General features: G+C 48.7%; 1 protein-coding gene across 1 annotated transcript in view; it reads left to right on the top strand.

Annotated features, from left to right (window-relative positions):
- Nucleotides 1-1782: 1782 nt before the first annotated feature.
- MAPK4 (mitogen-activated protein kinase 4) overlaps nucleotides 1783-16292 on the top strand; it is a 47921-nt gene continuing 33411 nt past the window's right edge. The window contains exon 1 of the mRNA XM_069467996.1: nucleotides 1783-2377. Within this exon, the coding sequence (XP_069324097.1) occupies nucleotides 1832-2377 (546 nt within the window). The 5' untranslated portion in view covers nucleotides 1783-1831. The remainder of the gene's footprint in view (nucleotides 2378-16292) is intronic.

Raw genomic sequence — 16292 nt, 5'->3', positions numbered from 1 at the left:
TCAGTAAAGTGTCTTAGCAGGAGGCCCTGTATTATGATGAGCAGTAAGCAGCAGTCCGGCCAGATGCACTCCTTTGTGCTGGATACAATGTTCTCTCTCTGTGTGCCCATGGACTTTACCCAGAAGCTATGATAATGCCTTTCCTTCAGAGGTCTGAATTTACATTGCTAGTTTTGCAGGGTTTTTTCCTCCCTACTTAGGTCCTATGCCTGTAATTTGAGTCAACAGCCACCAGGGGGAGGACAGTGAACCTTGGATTTGACCCCTAGTTTTGAAGAGCTAGGTGCTCCTCATCAAAAAGAATGCAGTTCACCATGCCAAACCTGGTGTAGTGCTGGGAAGTCTGTGCCCTGGTTTCTGGGCAGAGAGAGTCCCTTTTTTATGGGTGGCAATGAAATTTCCTTGTAATTTTGTATGTGTGTTTCAGCCACCTACATGAAAAGCAAGAGATACAAATCTCAGTCCCTGGCAAATTCTCTCTTAAAATATTCAAAGACATTTGCAAAAGGAGGAAGAAAATGGGCCCAAGTGCAAAAACAAGAGTATCAATTCTTTGTTTTCTGTCTGCAACTAGCTACTTTCCCCTCTCACCCTTCCTAGCTAGGGCTGACGTGTGTGTCTGGAAAGCATAACAAATTAATTTTGCAAAGGTCAGAAGGAATAATTCTCTCCCCCCACCCCCCGTAATTTGCACGTGTTAACCTTGGGGGAGCAGGCACTGACATAAAAGGCACACCATCTGATGGTCTTATCAAATCAATCCGTCTTCTCTCCCTTCCAGAGGCACGCTGCACACAGCAGGAGGGGTGGCTGGGCAGCGCAAGCCTGGAATCCCCTGAGCAAGCAGTGTTTCAGCTGGCTGGACAGATCAAATAACACTTGGGCTGGTTCACAAAAGACGCAAGTGGGAAGGTGTTGGAAGCTGGAACGTGGAAATTTACCCAACGTTATTTCTTTGACAGGGAAGGAGACTTGGTCTGAAAGATGCCACGTTCCTTCGTCCTCTCCGGGTGCAGCAGAATACGGTCTCCGTTGCGGAGTCGTGGGTGAGTGGGTGAAAGAGGATGCTGCCCACACGTGAAGCCTCCAGAGGATCCTGGCCTGGCAGCTGAGCTCCCCCTGGACCTGGGACCTCAGGTGTAACTTGGTGTCAAGTGCATGAAAGGTGCTTGGGTTTCACCAGCTGTTTTCAGGAATGCTTGCTTACCGCACTGGCTTGGGTTTTGGAATCTAAGGTGAGCTGGTAGAAAGAGGAGCTGGCAGAGGTAGAAAGAAGCCTCCAGAATCCATTGACAGGAACCCTTCATACTGCTTGAAACAGAGAGAGGCTGTGATACAACTGAGCTTTGGACCATCTTAAAGGACACAGCAGTTTGGCAAACAGCTCTTGCATTTCAGCCAGAAAGAACCTCTTGTAACGAAGTATTTAAAGGGGAGAGTTTCTGCATCTTTTACTTTGAGGGCCATTGTGGTAGAAAACTTTGCGTTCCCATAGATAATGATACTGGTTTTTCTCTCCAAGATGCAAGATTTAAAAGAAGGATGAGCCATTCTAAGCTTCAGTCAGGGTTCAGGAAGCACAGACGTTGGGGAACAGCCTTCCGGATGCAGGTCAAGAAAGCAGCCTGAGCTTCCACCTTAGGCAGCGAGTGTGGACATATGCCACCCCTGTCTCCAGAGAGCTGGTGCCAGTGACCTCACCCAGAGAAAAAGCATCCCTCCACTGTGGGACTTGACAGAATGAGGTGTGCTAGGGAGGCCACTAGCTGGGACCTGGCCTTTCCTGACTGCCCCTTCGTCACACGGGCAGCCCCAGACCACTGAGCCAACAATGGCCGAGAAGGGCGACTGCTTTGCCAGCGTCTACGGATATGACCTCGGTGGGCGCTTCGTTGACTTCCAGCCCCTGGGCTTTGGTGTCAACGGGCTGGTGCTGTCAGCTGTGGACAGCCGGGCTTGCCGGAAGGTGGCCGTGAAGAAGATCGCCCTAAGCGACGCCCGCAGCATGAAGCACGCGCTCCGGGAGATCAAGATCATCCGTCGCCTGGACCATGACAACATCGTCAAGGTGTACGAGGTGCTGGGGCCCAAGGGCACCGACCTGCAGGGCGAGCTGTTCAAGTTCAGCGTGGCTTACATCGTCCAGGAGTACATGGAGACCGACCTGGCACGCCTGCTGGAGCAGGGCACGCTCACGGAGGAGCACGCCAAGCTCTTCATGTACCAGCTGCTCCGCGGGCTCAAATACATCCACTCTGCCAACGTGCTGCACAGGGACCTGAAGCCCGCCAACATCTTCATCAGCACGGAGGACCTCGTGCTCAAGATCGGGGATTTTGGGTTGGCAAGGATCGTTGATCAGCATTACTCGCACAAGGTATGTCTGGCTGGAATGACGGGTCCGGTGGTCCGTAGAATCCCCGGGGATGCTCACGGCGTTCCAGAGGGCATTCCTAGCTCCGTGGTAATCAGGGGACTGGGATCAATATTGGGGGGAGGCCGGAGGGTGCTAGAAAGATCACTGGCCTGAAAAGTTGTTGGGGCTTGTGGGGGGCGATCTGGTTCTTGGTCTTGGCTCTGCCACAGGGCCGTGGCCAGTGACTCTGGGATGTACAAGTGCAGGTTGGATGATCTCTAGAATTTCTTCTAGCTCTAGATGCTATGGCTTTAAAACTGTGTGGTTGGTGAAGTTATCTCTAGCATCCTCTCGTCCCAGCTTCTCACCAGCGAGCCTCATGCTCTGGCTCATCTCACCGCCTCCTCCCATCCACACGGACCCACTCTGTGTCCCTTTCTCTCAGTGGACAGTGGGCACAAGTGGTTAATTGGATAAACTAATCCTCTAGCTAATGACTCGGTTCTCCTGGGTCCCCTGATGCCCTCGCCCCCGGTGTGGTTTGAAAGCCATGGGTGTCAGGATGGTGCCATCGAGGACCCCTCCCCCCGTGGTGGGTGCTAAATGTTCCACCAGCTGCAGTCATCAGAGCTGACCGGGCCACACTGGTGGAGACAAAAGTCACACTGACCTGTTCTCAAGGGCCCAGATCTCCTCTCGCCTGCTCCACTGCTCTCTTCAGAAGCTGGGTGAACAGAAGCCGACATTCTGTTCCTCCCCCAACCCAGGTTCCTGCCACTTTAGGGGTGCCTCTGAGCTCTTTAGCATAAGCCCGTCCCCAGGCAGCCCTCAACAGAGCTCCCAACACAATGGGCGTGGTTTCCAGCCTTGTGGCAAAACCTTTGTACTGCAAGATTATTCGATAGAATAAAACATCTCCTAGGAAGTGGGTGTACGGTGAGCTATTATCAGTCAAGGGCCTGGGGTGAGGGCGGCTCCGGCCTTGAGCGTGCTTGGGCTTCTCCCTGCGCTCGTTCCTCTCTCCTGCGCCACCCCACACAGAAAGGCACTGCTCTGCCTGGTACAGCTGCAGGGCAGGTGTCGAGGGGAGGGAGAGGCAGGGCTCTCTGTCCTACCCTCACTGGCTGCACCTGGGGCTCCGGCCCAGGTTTCAGACCCCTAATCAGCCTAGCTGGCTCCAGCTTCTTGGTGCCACAAATCATTTATCCACCTTAACCATGAACTTGCCCTCTGTCCCTCCTGCAGCCAGGCCATCTGTCAAAACTGACAGCCCACTCTGTAGGCAGGAACGTCCACGGTAAAATCAAACAAACGAAAAAAGCAGCACCTTTCTGTCTTCCTAATACCCTGAGCTGGTTCTTCTCTCTCTTTTTTCTAAGGAGCAATGACTCCAAACAACCAAACCAAAGGTTTGCACCCAAATCAGTCCTTATGTGGTAAAAAGACTCAGGAAATCCACAACTCTCATATCTGGGATCCACAAAAACCACTTTTTGCAGTGGAAGAAGCCAGTATATTTGGGAATCATAATATATGCTGAAAGGGTCTGATTCAGTGAAGGGTTACAGGGAAAGAACTTAGACCAGCACATAGTAGGCCCTCAGGGAAGATGGTTTGTTGTAGCAAAGATTGACTGCAGTAATAATTCTTCGGGGGTGGTGTCAGGGGTCTGGGCTTCCTTCTGACAGCGCTAGCTTGTATGTGGATGGTCACTCACCCCCTGGAAGCCTCAGTTTCCCGTCTTTGACAGCCTCTCTGGCTTGTGGTTAAGAATCAAAATGGACCATGGATGTAAAATCCCGGGGAAAGCAGTAAGGACGACACCCATTCATCTCCTGGGTGCTTGCTGAGTACACACCAAGCCCAGGCCTGGTGCTGAAACAGACACAGGTTTACAAGACCCTCGAGCCAACCATGAGTGCTGGGCTGGGCGTCGTTATGCAGTCACTCAGGGCTGGGAAGCCACTTCCCTGGTTGGGACTTTCATTTTCCCCGTGCAAAGGCATTTAGATGTTCTGGCTCTGCAATAAAATGAGCTGTGGGAGGTTAAAGAAATCATCGGAGGCAGCTATGAGCCCAGTGGGTGCTCACATCACCCCGCGCCCCGGTATTTGGCAGGCGCCAGGCGCCACCCACCCCAACCCTGCCTCCTCCCTCACACGCTTTCTGCTTTTAGCTTTCTGCCCTCTCTTCCCCCAGCGATGACGAAAAGCCTTTATATTTGGTGCTTTTATTTATCCAATGTGCATTTAAATCAGTTCTCATTTAATCCTCGTAATGCTGGGAGGCACATAGGGCAAATGGTCCGTTTTACAACAGAGAGAACTGGCTTTCTCGAGCTCACCCGGGGGCTGTGGCAGGAGGGGCTCTGGCACTGGGGCCTTCTCACGTCCTCGGGGGACAGGTCTTTCTGGATTCTGGGCTGGAATTAATCTTTCCTTCCTCCGAGTTCCCGTGGCACTTTTCCCCCATCCCATAATCTGTGTCTTCCAACACTGATCATTCTCCACTCTGCCCTAGGGACATCTGTGCCTGTGACCTTGTGCTTTCCTGGGCTGAGAGTCCCTTGGCGCCTTGAAGCCATCTCTTGTTTATCTTGGTGTCCCTCATGGAGTCCGAGATGTGGCACCCCTGTGCCTGAGACGTGGCCTTCAGCTGACTCGTTGAGGGTATTAAACAGATGGAAGAGTCATCTACCAGCACGTTGTAGATAGGAAGCTGTTGGGCTCATTGATTCCCCGCGGTTAGAAGGGTTGACTCTCAGAGCACATAATTCTCCCAGACAGTGGAGGGGTCGGGGTCAGACGTGTGCATCTGCCACGTGCATCTGCTGTCTCCAGTGTGCTTGGAGGACGATGTCTACAGGCAAAGTGCTCCAAGCTTAACCCCTCCTAAAGGTTTCTGGATCCTGACTCCCACCCAGCACCAAGCAGCAGCCCGGTTCTCACTCTCCCCATGTCCCTCATGAGCGGACAGTCTGTCTCCTTTGCATCCACATCTCCTCACCTGGCACAGGGCCTGACGTAGGTAGGGGCCTGTTAGGTTGCTTAGGGAGGGAGATGCCAAGGGAAGTGACCTTCTCTTCTGTAACGAGCAGCTGGCAGCACGGGGGCACCAAGTGACAGGCAGGATGCATGCGGGGGCTGTGTCCCTCTGCACACCACCTCTAGGGGTCTTGGTCTTTGCAGGGTCCAGAGGGCAATTAGAGGCCCCTGCAGCCCACATTCGGGGAGCTGGCAGTGGGGGATGCTCTGATGGTTTCTTTCAACAGAGGCAGTCTGGAAACACTGGTCTGTTATTACTACCTCACTAATTGCATGACCTTGGGCAAGTCCTTTTCCTTATTCAGTTTATTCCTAGAATAAGAGATCTGTAAAAAGACCTCACAATCTTCTTGTCCATCCCCTTCCTTTCACGGCGGACAAAACAGAAAGGGGCAGAGCCCTGCTCATCAAGGCCACCCCATGGGCGACTGAGCATGAGTTTTGACTCCACGTCCAGCTTTTTCTGAGTCTCACTTCTCAATTTTCTCATCTGCCGAATACCGATAGTCATTCCCGTTCTGCTTATTTCAGCGGAGTCTTGTTAGAGTCAAATGAAAACGTGTAGATGTCAAAATGCTTTCAGGTGTACAAAGGGCTAAATCACTAACAGAACTTTGCAGCAGGAGATGCCATGGCCGTACCAGGCAGACAGCCAGACGTCAGTTTGCCCTCCGCTGAGATGTGAGCTCAACTCCTGACACTCTGGCCAAGGGGGGAGTCATGAGGCCCCACCTGAGGGGCTTCCCAGCCTGTGGCCCTGTGATGAACCCCTTTCTTCCCACCTCCCTGGCAGGCTAATTAGTTCCTTGTTTGTGTTGAGAAGAGGCAGCTGAAGGATCAGAGCGTATTTTCCTATGAATTTATTCTATTGGGAAGTAGATGATCTCAAAAGAGAAAAAAAATGTCATTAAGACTTCACCGAGTGCTGTGCAAAGTCTAAGAAATGTCAGGAACGCCCTCGAGAGCGTGCAGAGGGCCTGAGTAGCGCGTTGGCAGCCTGATTAGCTGTGTGAATGCTTCCCCCAGGAAGAGCCACCCGTGGCCTGGAGGAAGAACCTCTCCTCCTGCCTCGGAGTCCATGCTGGGCTGCCAAGATCCTGCCTGCAGACCTGCTTTTTGTTGGAGGTGGGAGGCAGAAAATGCCCAGGAAAGAAAGGAAGAGGAAGGGGACCCAACAGAACTGGGGCAAAGGCTCTTGTGTGGTGGTGGATCATTCGAGCAAGCTGGAGTGTTCTGCCGGGCTGGCTTGCTTTGGAGCCTTCACCCCTTTCTACTTCATAGCTCTCTGTCTTCCTTCGTCATTCCTGAGCAGAATGTTTCCACACTTGGCCTCCATATCTCGTTAGGATGCCTTAAAAACTAGCACAGTGGTTCTCAATGTGAGGTCCCAGAGCAGCAGCCAGCAGTGTCACCTGGGGACTCTTCTGAGATGCACATTCTCAGATCCCAGCTCTGACCTACCGAATCGGCAACTCTGAGGGTGGGCCTGGCGATCTGTATTTTCACAAGCCTGCAAGTGACCCTGAAGCTCCTGAACTTCTAGGAACAATTGATCTAAAGACGTGGGATAGCTCATCTGTGGACAGAAAGCTGTTGGTCCTGCCGTGTTTGCTAAAGCTTGCAGCTGCAGTTCTCAAACTTCAGCACAAGGAAGATGACTAAGTCCCCCCAGATAACATAGGTGTATGTAAAGCAGGTACCTTAGGCTAAAAGGGGCAGTTAATGGTGGGGGTCTCTGGCACTGTGACAGGGAATTGTAAGGACTGTTTTAGGCAGGATGATGTTGTATGGCCTCAGTCACATCACCTTGGAAACTGCCTGCTCCACCGTGGCATAAGTTTAGTGGAAAGCTATGCAAACCAAGGACCTAAACCATATTGTTTCTGTTTAGCTTTGGTTTTTAACAATTAGGCAGGTGATATGAAGAATAATTTTGGAAAACACATACTTTTCATTCTGGTATAAACTACTTTACTAGATGGTATTATATTTAAAAGCAAAAACACTGGTTTCACAGTTCAGTAAGATTGAGTGCTTGATTGAGGGCTCAGCAAATTACCGTAGTTTGTTAAGGCTTGTGGTTCAGTTGGAGGCCCCAGAGGAGGTAAAGGTACGTGGTGTCGAACACATACAGCCAGTTACAAAGGCTTTGCTTGGGAGCTCTGGTTGGCAAGGGGTTTTTGCTGGTTTAATCATGTCACTTTCTCCCTCTCCTGGCCACTCTGCCTTCCTTTGATGGCTTCTTAGGCCAAGATGACCTCCCCCTGTCTGCCTGAGAAAACACACAGAGAGCTCCCCTAATACACAAATTCCTTCGAAGCTAAACCTAGCTGGAGGAATGCTCACTTCTGCAGTTGATCAGGGAAGTGCCCTTTTGGTATCTCTGTGCGTCTACTCCAGGTGGTCTCCACGTTGCAGATGGCAAACCCCAAGGTGCAGGCGGTGGGGAAGGACTTGCCCAGGGCCGCGGACAGGACTAAGATCTACAGTGCTGGTGCTGGGAGGGTCTCAGCCATCTGCCGTCTGCGGAGGCTGGGATTTCATGGGAAAGTGGGCTTGTGGAAGGACACTTTGCTGAGGGCTCAGCTAGCAGGAAAGGTCACTTTGCTCGTAAGCCACTAAGCATGTTATTCCAAATCAGTGGAGCAGAAAAGATTTATTTAAAAGACTATGAAATATCCCTTTTTAAAGGGGAAAAATATGACCTAGGGGATTAGAACAGAGGCCGTACTAGAGAGTCAAGTGTCCCTGAACACCCAAAGCAGGCTTGGAAAGTTCATCGTGTTGTTGGTGTTCAGGGCCTCCCTCCCCGCCGCAGAATAGCAGGCCCCCTGGCTCTTGGCCCCCTGGGGGCTTCTCCTTCCCACTGTCACCAGAGTGCCACACCCAGGCCTCCCTTCCTGGGAAGCAGCCCCGCTGAGCTCCTGGAGTGGCCTTACAAACCTTTAACCACTGGCATGGCCCAGCAGTGACCAATCAGAAAGGACGCCAGCCAGAGCCCTGAGGCAGGGTCCTGGAGGCCCCTGCTTGCCAAGAACTGCCCCCTTCTTGCCAGATCAAGGGAATAAGCAAAGGAATCAGGGCTTGAGGCTTGGTGGTGGCTATTTACCGACCAGGATCATTATTACTCTAGCAACCGGCCTAGCTGCAGCAGCGCAGCCCAGCCCTCCCTCCTCAGCTCAGAGCTCACCCTTGCCACTGTGCCTGGGGGTCTGGTTCTCTACGAAGCGTGAGCAGTTGATTAAATGGCTCAGAGAAATCAATAGTTCCCTCCTCAGAGCCCCAGCCCACTCGCAGTTAGAGCTGCCACCTCCCGGGGCCAGTGCCAAAGCACCAGGAGAATTCGAGAAGCAGGAAGCGTGCAGCCGCCAGGGATGCTGGACAGGAGCTGGCATTTTGTGGAGCGCGGGCTCGCTGGTGACAAACTCTTGGTTTATTTGGAATGTATATTTTACTCTCGTTTTTAAAGTTTATTTTCTCTGGCTATAGGAATCTGAATTTATAAGTTTTTTTTCTCTTTCAATATTGAAAGAATGTCACTGCTTTCCTTGTCCCTGTTGTTTTTGAAAAGCACTTGGTCTTCACAAATCTCATTGTTCCCCCATATGGAAGACGTCTTTTTCCTCTGGCTGCTCAGTGAATATTATCGAATGGAATTGAGTGGGAGAGCCTGGCGGATAAATGTTGAATAATGAGCCCCTCCTTGCTTGTATACCTGGGATTTGCTGTGAGTACTGACTCCCTCTCAGAGAGCATCTTCGGTCTTGGTGGGGAAGTGCCTGCTCCGGTCCCTCCACTTGAGGACTCTTAGTGTTGTAATCTAAATGTCTCAGGAGCAGGACCGGGTCTTATTCTATAGGCAGGTATTCTTTTGTTTATACCGAAGAAAGAGGATGATTAGAAAATCGAATCAAATCCTTTTCCATTTTCTCCTGAAATGTGCTTCCTTTTTCAGCCTTTGCCATGGTAGCCTGTTGAGAAGAAAGTAGTATAGAAAGATTATAGAAGGCTCAGGCCAGGCACGGTGGCTCACACTGGTAATGCCGGCAATTTGGGAGGCTCAGGCAGGAGGATCACTTGAGGCCAGGAGTTCAAGACCAGCCTGGGCAACATAGTGAGACCCCATCTCTAAAAAAAAAAAAAAAAAAATCTTATTAGCCAGATGTGTAGTCTTAACTACTCAGGAGGCTGAGGCAGGAGGATCGCTTGAGCCCAGGAGTTCAAGGTTGGATGACAGAGCAAGTCCCTGTCTCTAAAAAAAAAGAAAGAAAGAAAGAAAGACAGATTTACTTTGTGATTCCCCCAGAAAAAGAGAAGAAATAGAAGGCTCAGGGGGTGAGGCGTCACATTGCTATGATTATCCTGCACTTGTGGCTACCTTCTACTTCAGTGTCACACATCCGTGAGCTGGGAGAGACTAGCCCTTCTCCTCACTTCACTTGCTGCCACGTCATTCCCTTGTGTTGTAACATCACTGACTTGTCACCATTCCCTGGAAAATAACACATGGTGACAGCTCTGGTGCCACACATTGTTCTCCCTGCTCTCACATAAACTCCTACTTATCCCTGCAGACCCTGCTCAAATGTCCCAGTGCTGAGGCTTTGCCCAGCTTCCCCAGGAAGAGTTCATCATACCTTCCTCCGGCTGCCCACAGCAGTTATCCCCACACTAGTATGATGGTCTGTCTACATGCCTCTGCCCGGAGAGACCCAGAGAGCCCATAGGGAGGAGCACGTATCTCCTTCATCTCTATATACCTGGCACCTAGCACAGTATCTGGACCATAATATGTGCTCATTAAATGCTTATTGACTAATGAACCAGCCAAGCCTCTGCCTTCCTATTGAATCCAGCATGGTCCTCAGGATAAAGCGTGATTTCTCTTCCTTGGGGCGGCTTTCAAATATTTGAAGTCATCTACCATGTCCCTCTAAATCTCTGCAGGCTAGAATCCTTTCGTCTCTCCCCAGTAATATTCAGACAGTGTTCTGAGTGCTTGACAGTTATTAACCTACTTAATCCTCATAACAACCTAATAGAATACATGCTATTGCTGTCCCTGTTTTATAGATGAAGACACTGAGGCACAGAGAGTAACTTGCCCAAGGTCACCCAGCTAGTCAGTGGCACAGTGGGATTTGAAAGCCCAGTGGTGGCTCAGAAACCGTGCTCTTGGCCACTGAACTCTGCTACTTTGGTGTCTTTAGATGACTGCGTTTCCAGAGCTCATGCTGTCTTGCTGCCCTTCACTGACCTCCTCCTCCTTGTCTTATCAGACCCTTTCTTAAAAATACGTCCTCCAGCACGGGTACCATGTGATTTAACCAGCAGAGTCAGCGGGATGCCACATCTCTACTCTGTAAATGGCGCACTGTCCGTGTTGCCAGTGGCTTTTTGATAGCCACGTCACAGTGCTGGTTGAGCTTGTAGCCCGCTAACTTCTGTTAGCTCTGTATTCTCTATTTCACGCGTATCTGGTTAATTTTTTAGCCCAGGTACAGGACTTCTCCACCCTTATCCCTGGTAGATTTCATCTTCTTGGCTTCCAGCAGATATTGCAACCTGATGAGATCTTTTTGGATCTTTGTTCTATCGTATAATCTTGTCCCTTATAGCTTCATAATTTATAAGCCTGTCTTCTCTGACTTCACCCATATCACTGATTAAAATATGTATAAAGGCCTCATGGTCACATAACACCTCCCTTAAAAATGACACTGACATTCTTCAGGTTTAGTTGTCCAACCAGTTATTAACTTACATAATAGAATAATAAAATTGTCTGACCCATGTTTTCTCATTGCCTGTAAAGATGTCCTCAGAGATTTAGTTAAATGCCTTTTGAGACTCAGGGATGCTGAGAACATCACTCTTATTCTATCCCAATACAATTTTAAACTTATCCTTAAGTAGAAAAGCCAAATTCAAACTACATGATCAGCTGTAACATTTTTAATTCCTAGATACACGGAGCACAGATGTTGGCAAACATCACCCCTTTACTTAGAGAAAACCTGATACCTGAAAATCTAATCTTACGAAATTGTGGTGGAAGTTAAGGCATGCTTAAGTAAACCATGGCTCATCCACTAAATAGAATGTTATACAACTATTTCACTATTTCGATGGTATTTTTGAAGAGTTTGCAATAACATGGCAAATTTTTATGTAATCATGATAAGTTTGAAATGCAAGATACAGAGTTATATAGATGGTATAAACATAGCAGTTTAAAACAAGGAGAAAAGAACTGCATATAAAAAAAAGGAGTAAAAACTCCAAAATGTTAACAATGGTTGGACAATGCATGGCTTTCTTTCTCCTTTTTATTTTTCTGTAATTCCCCAAAAGGTGTGACATGAACGTGCATGGTTTTATCGCAGTAACCTTTTCGGGTGGGAGGTCAGGGAAGTTTGCTGCAAGGGTAAGTTTACAAAGAATTTGGTTTATTGCAAAAAGAGTGGTAAGCCTGGATTATTTAGCGCCCTGGGGTACACAGACAGGGACCCCCATACGCCTTCTGCTCTGAGGTGCCCACTGAGTCACGTGTATCCGTCGTACCTCCCTCTGAGAGGGCTGTGGACAGGCTCACGGGGGGTTGCCACACCACTGGGAAGGAGGACAACCTCCTCACAGGTGGAGTGAGCAGGTGCCGGCTGGTGCCAGGTGACCCTGGACAACTTCCTTAACCTGCCACAGGCAGTTTTGCAGTAAGTTTTGAAATCAGGAAGTGTGAATCCTCCAACTTTTTTTTCAAGATTTTTTTGGCTATTCAGGCCACAAAAAGGAATGAAATGCTGGTACATGCTATAACATGGATGAATCCTGAAACCAGTATGCTAAGTAAAAGCAGCTAGACACAGAAAGGTCACATAGCATATAATTCCATTTATATGAAATGTACAGAAGAGACAAACTCTATCTCTATGGTGCCTGGGGGTGGAGAATGGGAGAAAATGGACATGACTGCGAATAGGTGCGATGTTTCTTATTGGGGTAATGAAATGTTCTGGAATTAAAGAAGCAGTGATGGTTGAACCACCTTGCAAATATACCAAAAACTACTAAATTGTATACTTTAAAATGATGACTTTTATGGCATGTGTATTATCTCAGGAAAAACTTTTTTAAGAAATAAAATCATCTGAATATCCTTACATCTATTAAAGAAATTGTATATGTAGTTAAAAATCTTCCCACAAAGAAAAAAAAATAATTCCAGGCCAAAATAGCTTCACGGGTAAATTCTACCAAATATTCAAGAAAGAAACAATACCAGTTCTACAAACTCTTTCAAAAAAATTGAAGAAAAATGAATACTTCTCAACTCATTTTAAGCATTTCTGTGATAGAAAAACCTGACAAAAACCAGTAAAAGAAAAGCAACAGATTAATATATCCCATTTAACATAGATGCAAAAATTCTAAGCAAAATTTTAACAAATTGAATTCCATCATATATAAAAGGGATAATAGATATTGACCAAATGTGTTTTATCCTAGGAATGCAAGTGTGATTTGGTATTTGAAAATCAATCTTATAACCATTTTGGAAAATGGTTTGGCAGTTTTTTTTTTTAAAGATTAAACTTACATCTACTATGTGGTCCAGACATTTTACTTCTATGTATTTACCTAACAGAAATGAAAGCATATGTTCATATAAAGACTTGTATACAAATGTTCATAGCAGCTTTCTTTTTCATAACCCAAAACTAGAAGCTACCTAAATGTCCATCAACATTGAAACTGGCATGTCCTTACGATGGAATTACTACTCAGCGATAACAGGGAATCCACCACTCACAACAATATGGGTGACTCTCGAGACAGTTATGCTGAATGAAAAGACAGACATAAATAAGTGGAGTCGATGCTATAAAGTTCCATTTATGAAGAATTCTAGAAAATGCAAACTATCTATAGTGACAGAAAACAAATTAGTGGTTGCCTAGGGATAAGGAGGAATTACAAAGGGATATGAGGAAATTTTGGGGGTGATGGATATGTTCTTTATTTCCCTTGGTGATGGTTTCACAGATGTGTATATATGTGTCAAAATTTACCAAAATAGTACACTTTAAATATGTATGATTGTTGTAGTTCAGTTATAACTCAATAAAGCTGTTTTAAAATACAGATATTTATTTAATCAACAAATACTTGAGTGCCAACTGTGATCTAGGTGCTGGAGATACAAGGCTGAAACACTAGACTCTAGACAAGGTCGCTGCCTTCACGGAATTTATATTTAAGTGGGAAGCTTATGTAGACTGGATTTTATTTTTTAACAGACCCAGAATTTACCCACACAACTCTTCCAGCCCCAGGTGGGGAAGTTTCCTCCCTCCCAGAAGTGCAGGAGAACTGGCCACACAGCTGGGTGCAGGGCTGCATGTGGCTGGAGCTCAGCCGCAGAATAGCATGGGTTAGATTGTCTCACTTCTCTCTGGTTGGCCCCCGATAGGCATCCAGTCAATCCCCATCCCCGAGCAGCAGGAAGTGGGTCAGGCTTGGTGGTCCCTCCTATCTGAGAACAGAGCAGATGGCACCACAGAGACCTGCTGCACCAGAGAGGGCCACATTGCACAGATGGAGGTGCTGATTGAGACGGGAAGTCGGGGAGTAGGGAGGCCACAGGGAGAGAGGGTGCCCTGCTGCTGGAGGGCTTTCTGGTTAATGTTTTCAGTCCCTTGGGGGCTTGACTCTACCTTGCCCCTGATTTCCTTAAATGCCCCCGGTGGAGCACCTTTTGAGTGGCTTCTGTTACTGCAATTAAGAGCTTTCACTCCCCTTCATTCCCTAGGGTGGGCTCTGCCTTTGGGACTCGGGGAGGAGACACCCGTAGCCTCTGCATCACACTTAGGTGTGCACTGGATGAGTTCATCAGAGCAGCTGCCGCTGTCCTCAGAGTGCAGGCCGTTTGGGAGGGGAGGAGTATCAGGTGGCTCTAACACTGAGGAAGACAGGTGAAGGCAGGTCTGGGGAACACCCTCCTCCCCCCCAGGGGAACTCTCCAGAAGCCATAGGTCAGAAGACACTGGGATGAACCTAAAAGGGATGAAGGCTATTGCAGGGTTGCAGACTCTGTAGGGATTGGGGCCAGAGGGCGGGAGCAGTGTGTACGGTGCCCTGAAGACATCTCCACAGTCCACAGTGGGGACGCCCAGGGGTGGCACCAGGCCCTGGCTTTGCTCACCTGACTTTCCTCCATCTCCTCCTCTTCTCCTCTGTCCCACTCATGTCTTCCTGTTTGCTCCTCTGAGCCTCCGTGCCCACAGCATTCACGGTGGACGTTACAGAACCGCTAGAAACACACAGGACTAAAGAAGTTGCTCATCTGGGAACAAAACCTTGGCCTGAGATTCAGACAATCCGATTTCTAGTGCTCCCAACTCACCAAGTGACCAGGAGCAAATATCACTGCCTGTGCCTGTGTTTCCCCATCTGGAAACTTTCCTCTCTTCTAAGGGCACAGAAGCAATGTGAGAACTGAAAGCAATGGGGAAGAAGGACCAGTTGGCTGGCACCAGGGGCCTGGCTTCCAGCCCTGCCTCGCAAGTATCACGTGTGCAACCTGGAGCCAGTTGCCAAGCCCACGAGACTCAGTTTCCCCACTCACCGTCAGATGAGAGAGGATGTGGGGAAGATACGAGGCAAAAGACAAGGGCACACGTGGAGAAATGGCCGTGCAGTGCATGTGTGGGAGGCCCGGGGCTGCATAAAGCCAGAGTGAGACTGCTCATGCAGCCAGGCAAGGACTCAGACCCAGCACCTTCCCCTGGAGGCCAAGACCCCAAATTGCAGATGTGCAGCTCTGTGGGATGCAAACAGCCTTCATCCCGGAACCTCTGGCCTTTGGCTGCCTCCTCCGCCTTCTCAGTGGAGGCCAGTTCTGTTTACCTATCACTCTCAGACTGAGTTTGGGAAGAGAATCCAGGTGTAAAACCTGTCATCTTCTCGCGTGGTGCTGGCTAATGACACGTGGTGCGCCCAGCTCTCGGGAGTGTGCCGTCGTCCCAGTGGCAGAAGTCTGCTGCCCTCACGGGAGTCCGGGTAAGGTAGTGGCATGCAGCAAACGGCAATTATCAGTTAAGCGGGGCAGCTTGGTTCTCGGAGACATAGAAGGCAAGAGCCAGGTAGGAACTTTTATAAATCAGCTAACTCCCAGAGAAGCCCCCAGAAAAGTAACTTGCCTGAGGTGATGGTAGAGACTGGGTTTGGCTTTGAGGAGTAAGCAAAGGACGGCAAAACAAAAGTCTCGGCAGCAGTATTGTTGCTCTTTGGTTTTTAACTTCAGATTGGTTTCTCTTCTGAACCTTCCAAGCTGCCATGGGACTCAAGTTTTCTACATTTCTACCCTATGGCCTTGCACCATAATGAACTAAAATTCAGAAAGACCTGGAAGCTAAGGAAGTTACTGAGTCCTCAAAAATTAAATTCTGTTCCCTAGGTGCTATGTACCAAGGCAGGAAATTAACAGAGACACTTTAGAGAGATTTCTAGCAACAGGGGCTGAAACAACAAGTCTTTTCTGCTTAGCCCTCATTTAGCCAGAGCCCCAAACCGCTTCCTAAATAGCACTGGAACTTCGTCCACATTATGTTCTTCACAACACTCTGCTTCCTTTCTGGACGGTGGATTTTCTTCTCAGATGTGGCTCCTGATTTCAGCAAACCAAATCTCCCTACTTTGTATCGAGCTAACCAAGGGATGTTTGTTCATATTATGCCACTCATCTTGCCAATATACTTCCTGCAGTTCTCTTTAAGCTTGTGCATTTTAAACAGATGGAGATTTTCTTCTATCCAGCGTGGGCTCAGTTGACAGGTTTGCTGTGTGAAGCGAGGCTTTCCTGAAATCTGTGTCAGTTATGTCCTGCATGGGTA

This window comes from Eulemur rufifrons, chromosome 5, assembly GCF_041146395.1.
Source record: "Eulemur rufifrons isolate Redbay chromosome 5, OSU_ERuf_1, whole genome shotgun sequence".
Taxonomy (NCBI): domain Eukaryota; kingdom Metazoa; phylum Chordata; class Mammalia; order Primates; family Lemuridae; genus Eulemur; species Eulemur rufifrons.
Note: the sequence above shows the minus strand (reverse complement) of the source record. Positions and strands in the feature narration are given on the sequence as shown.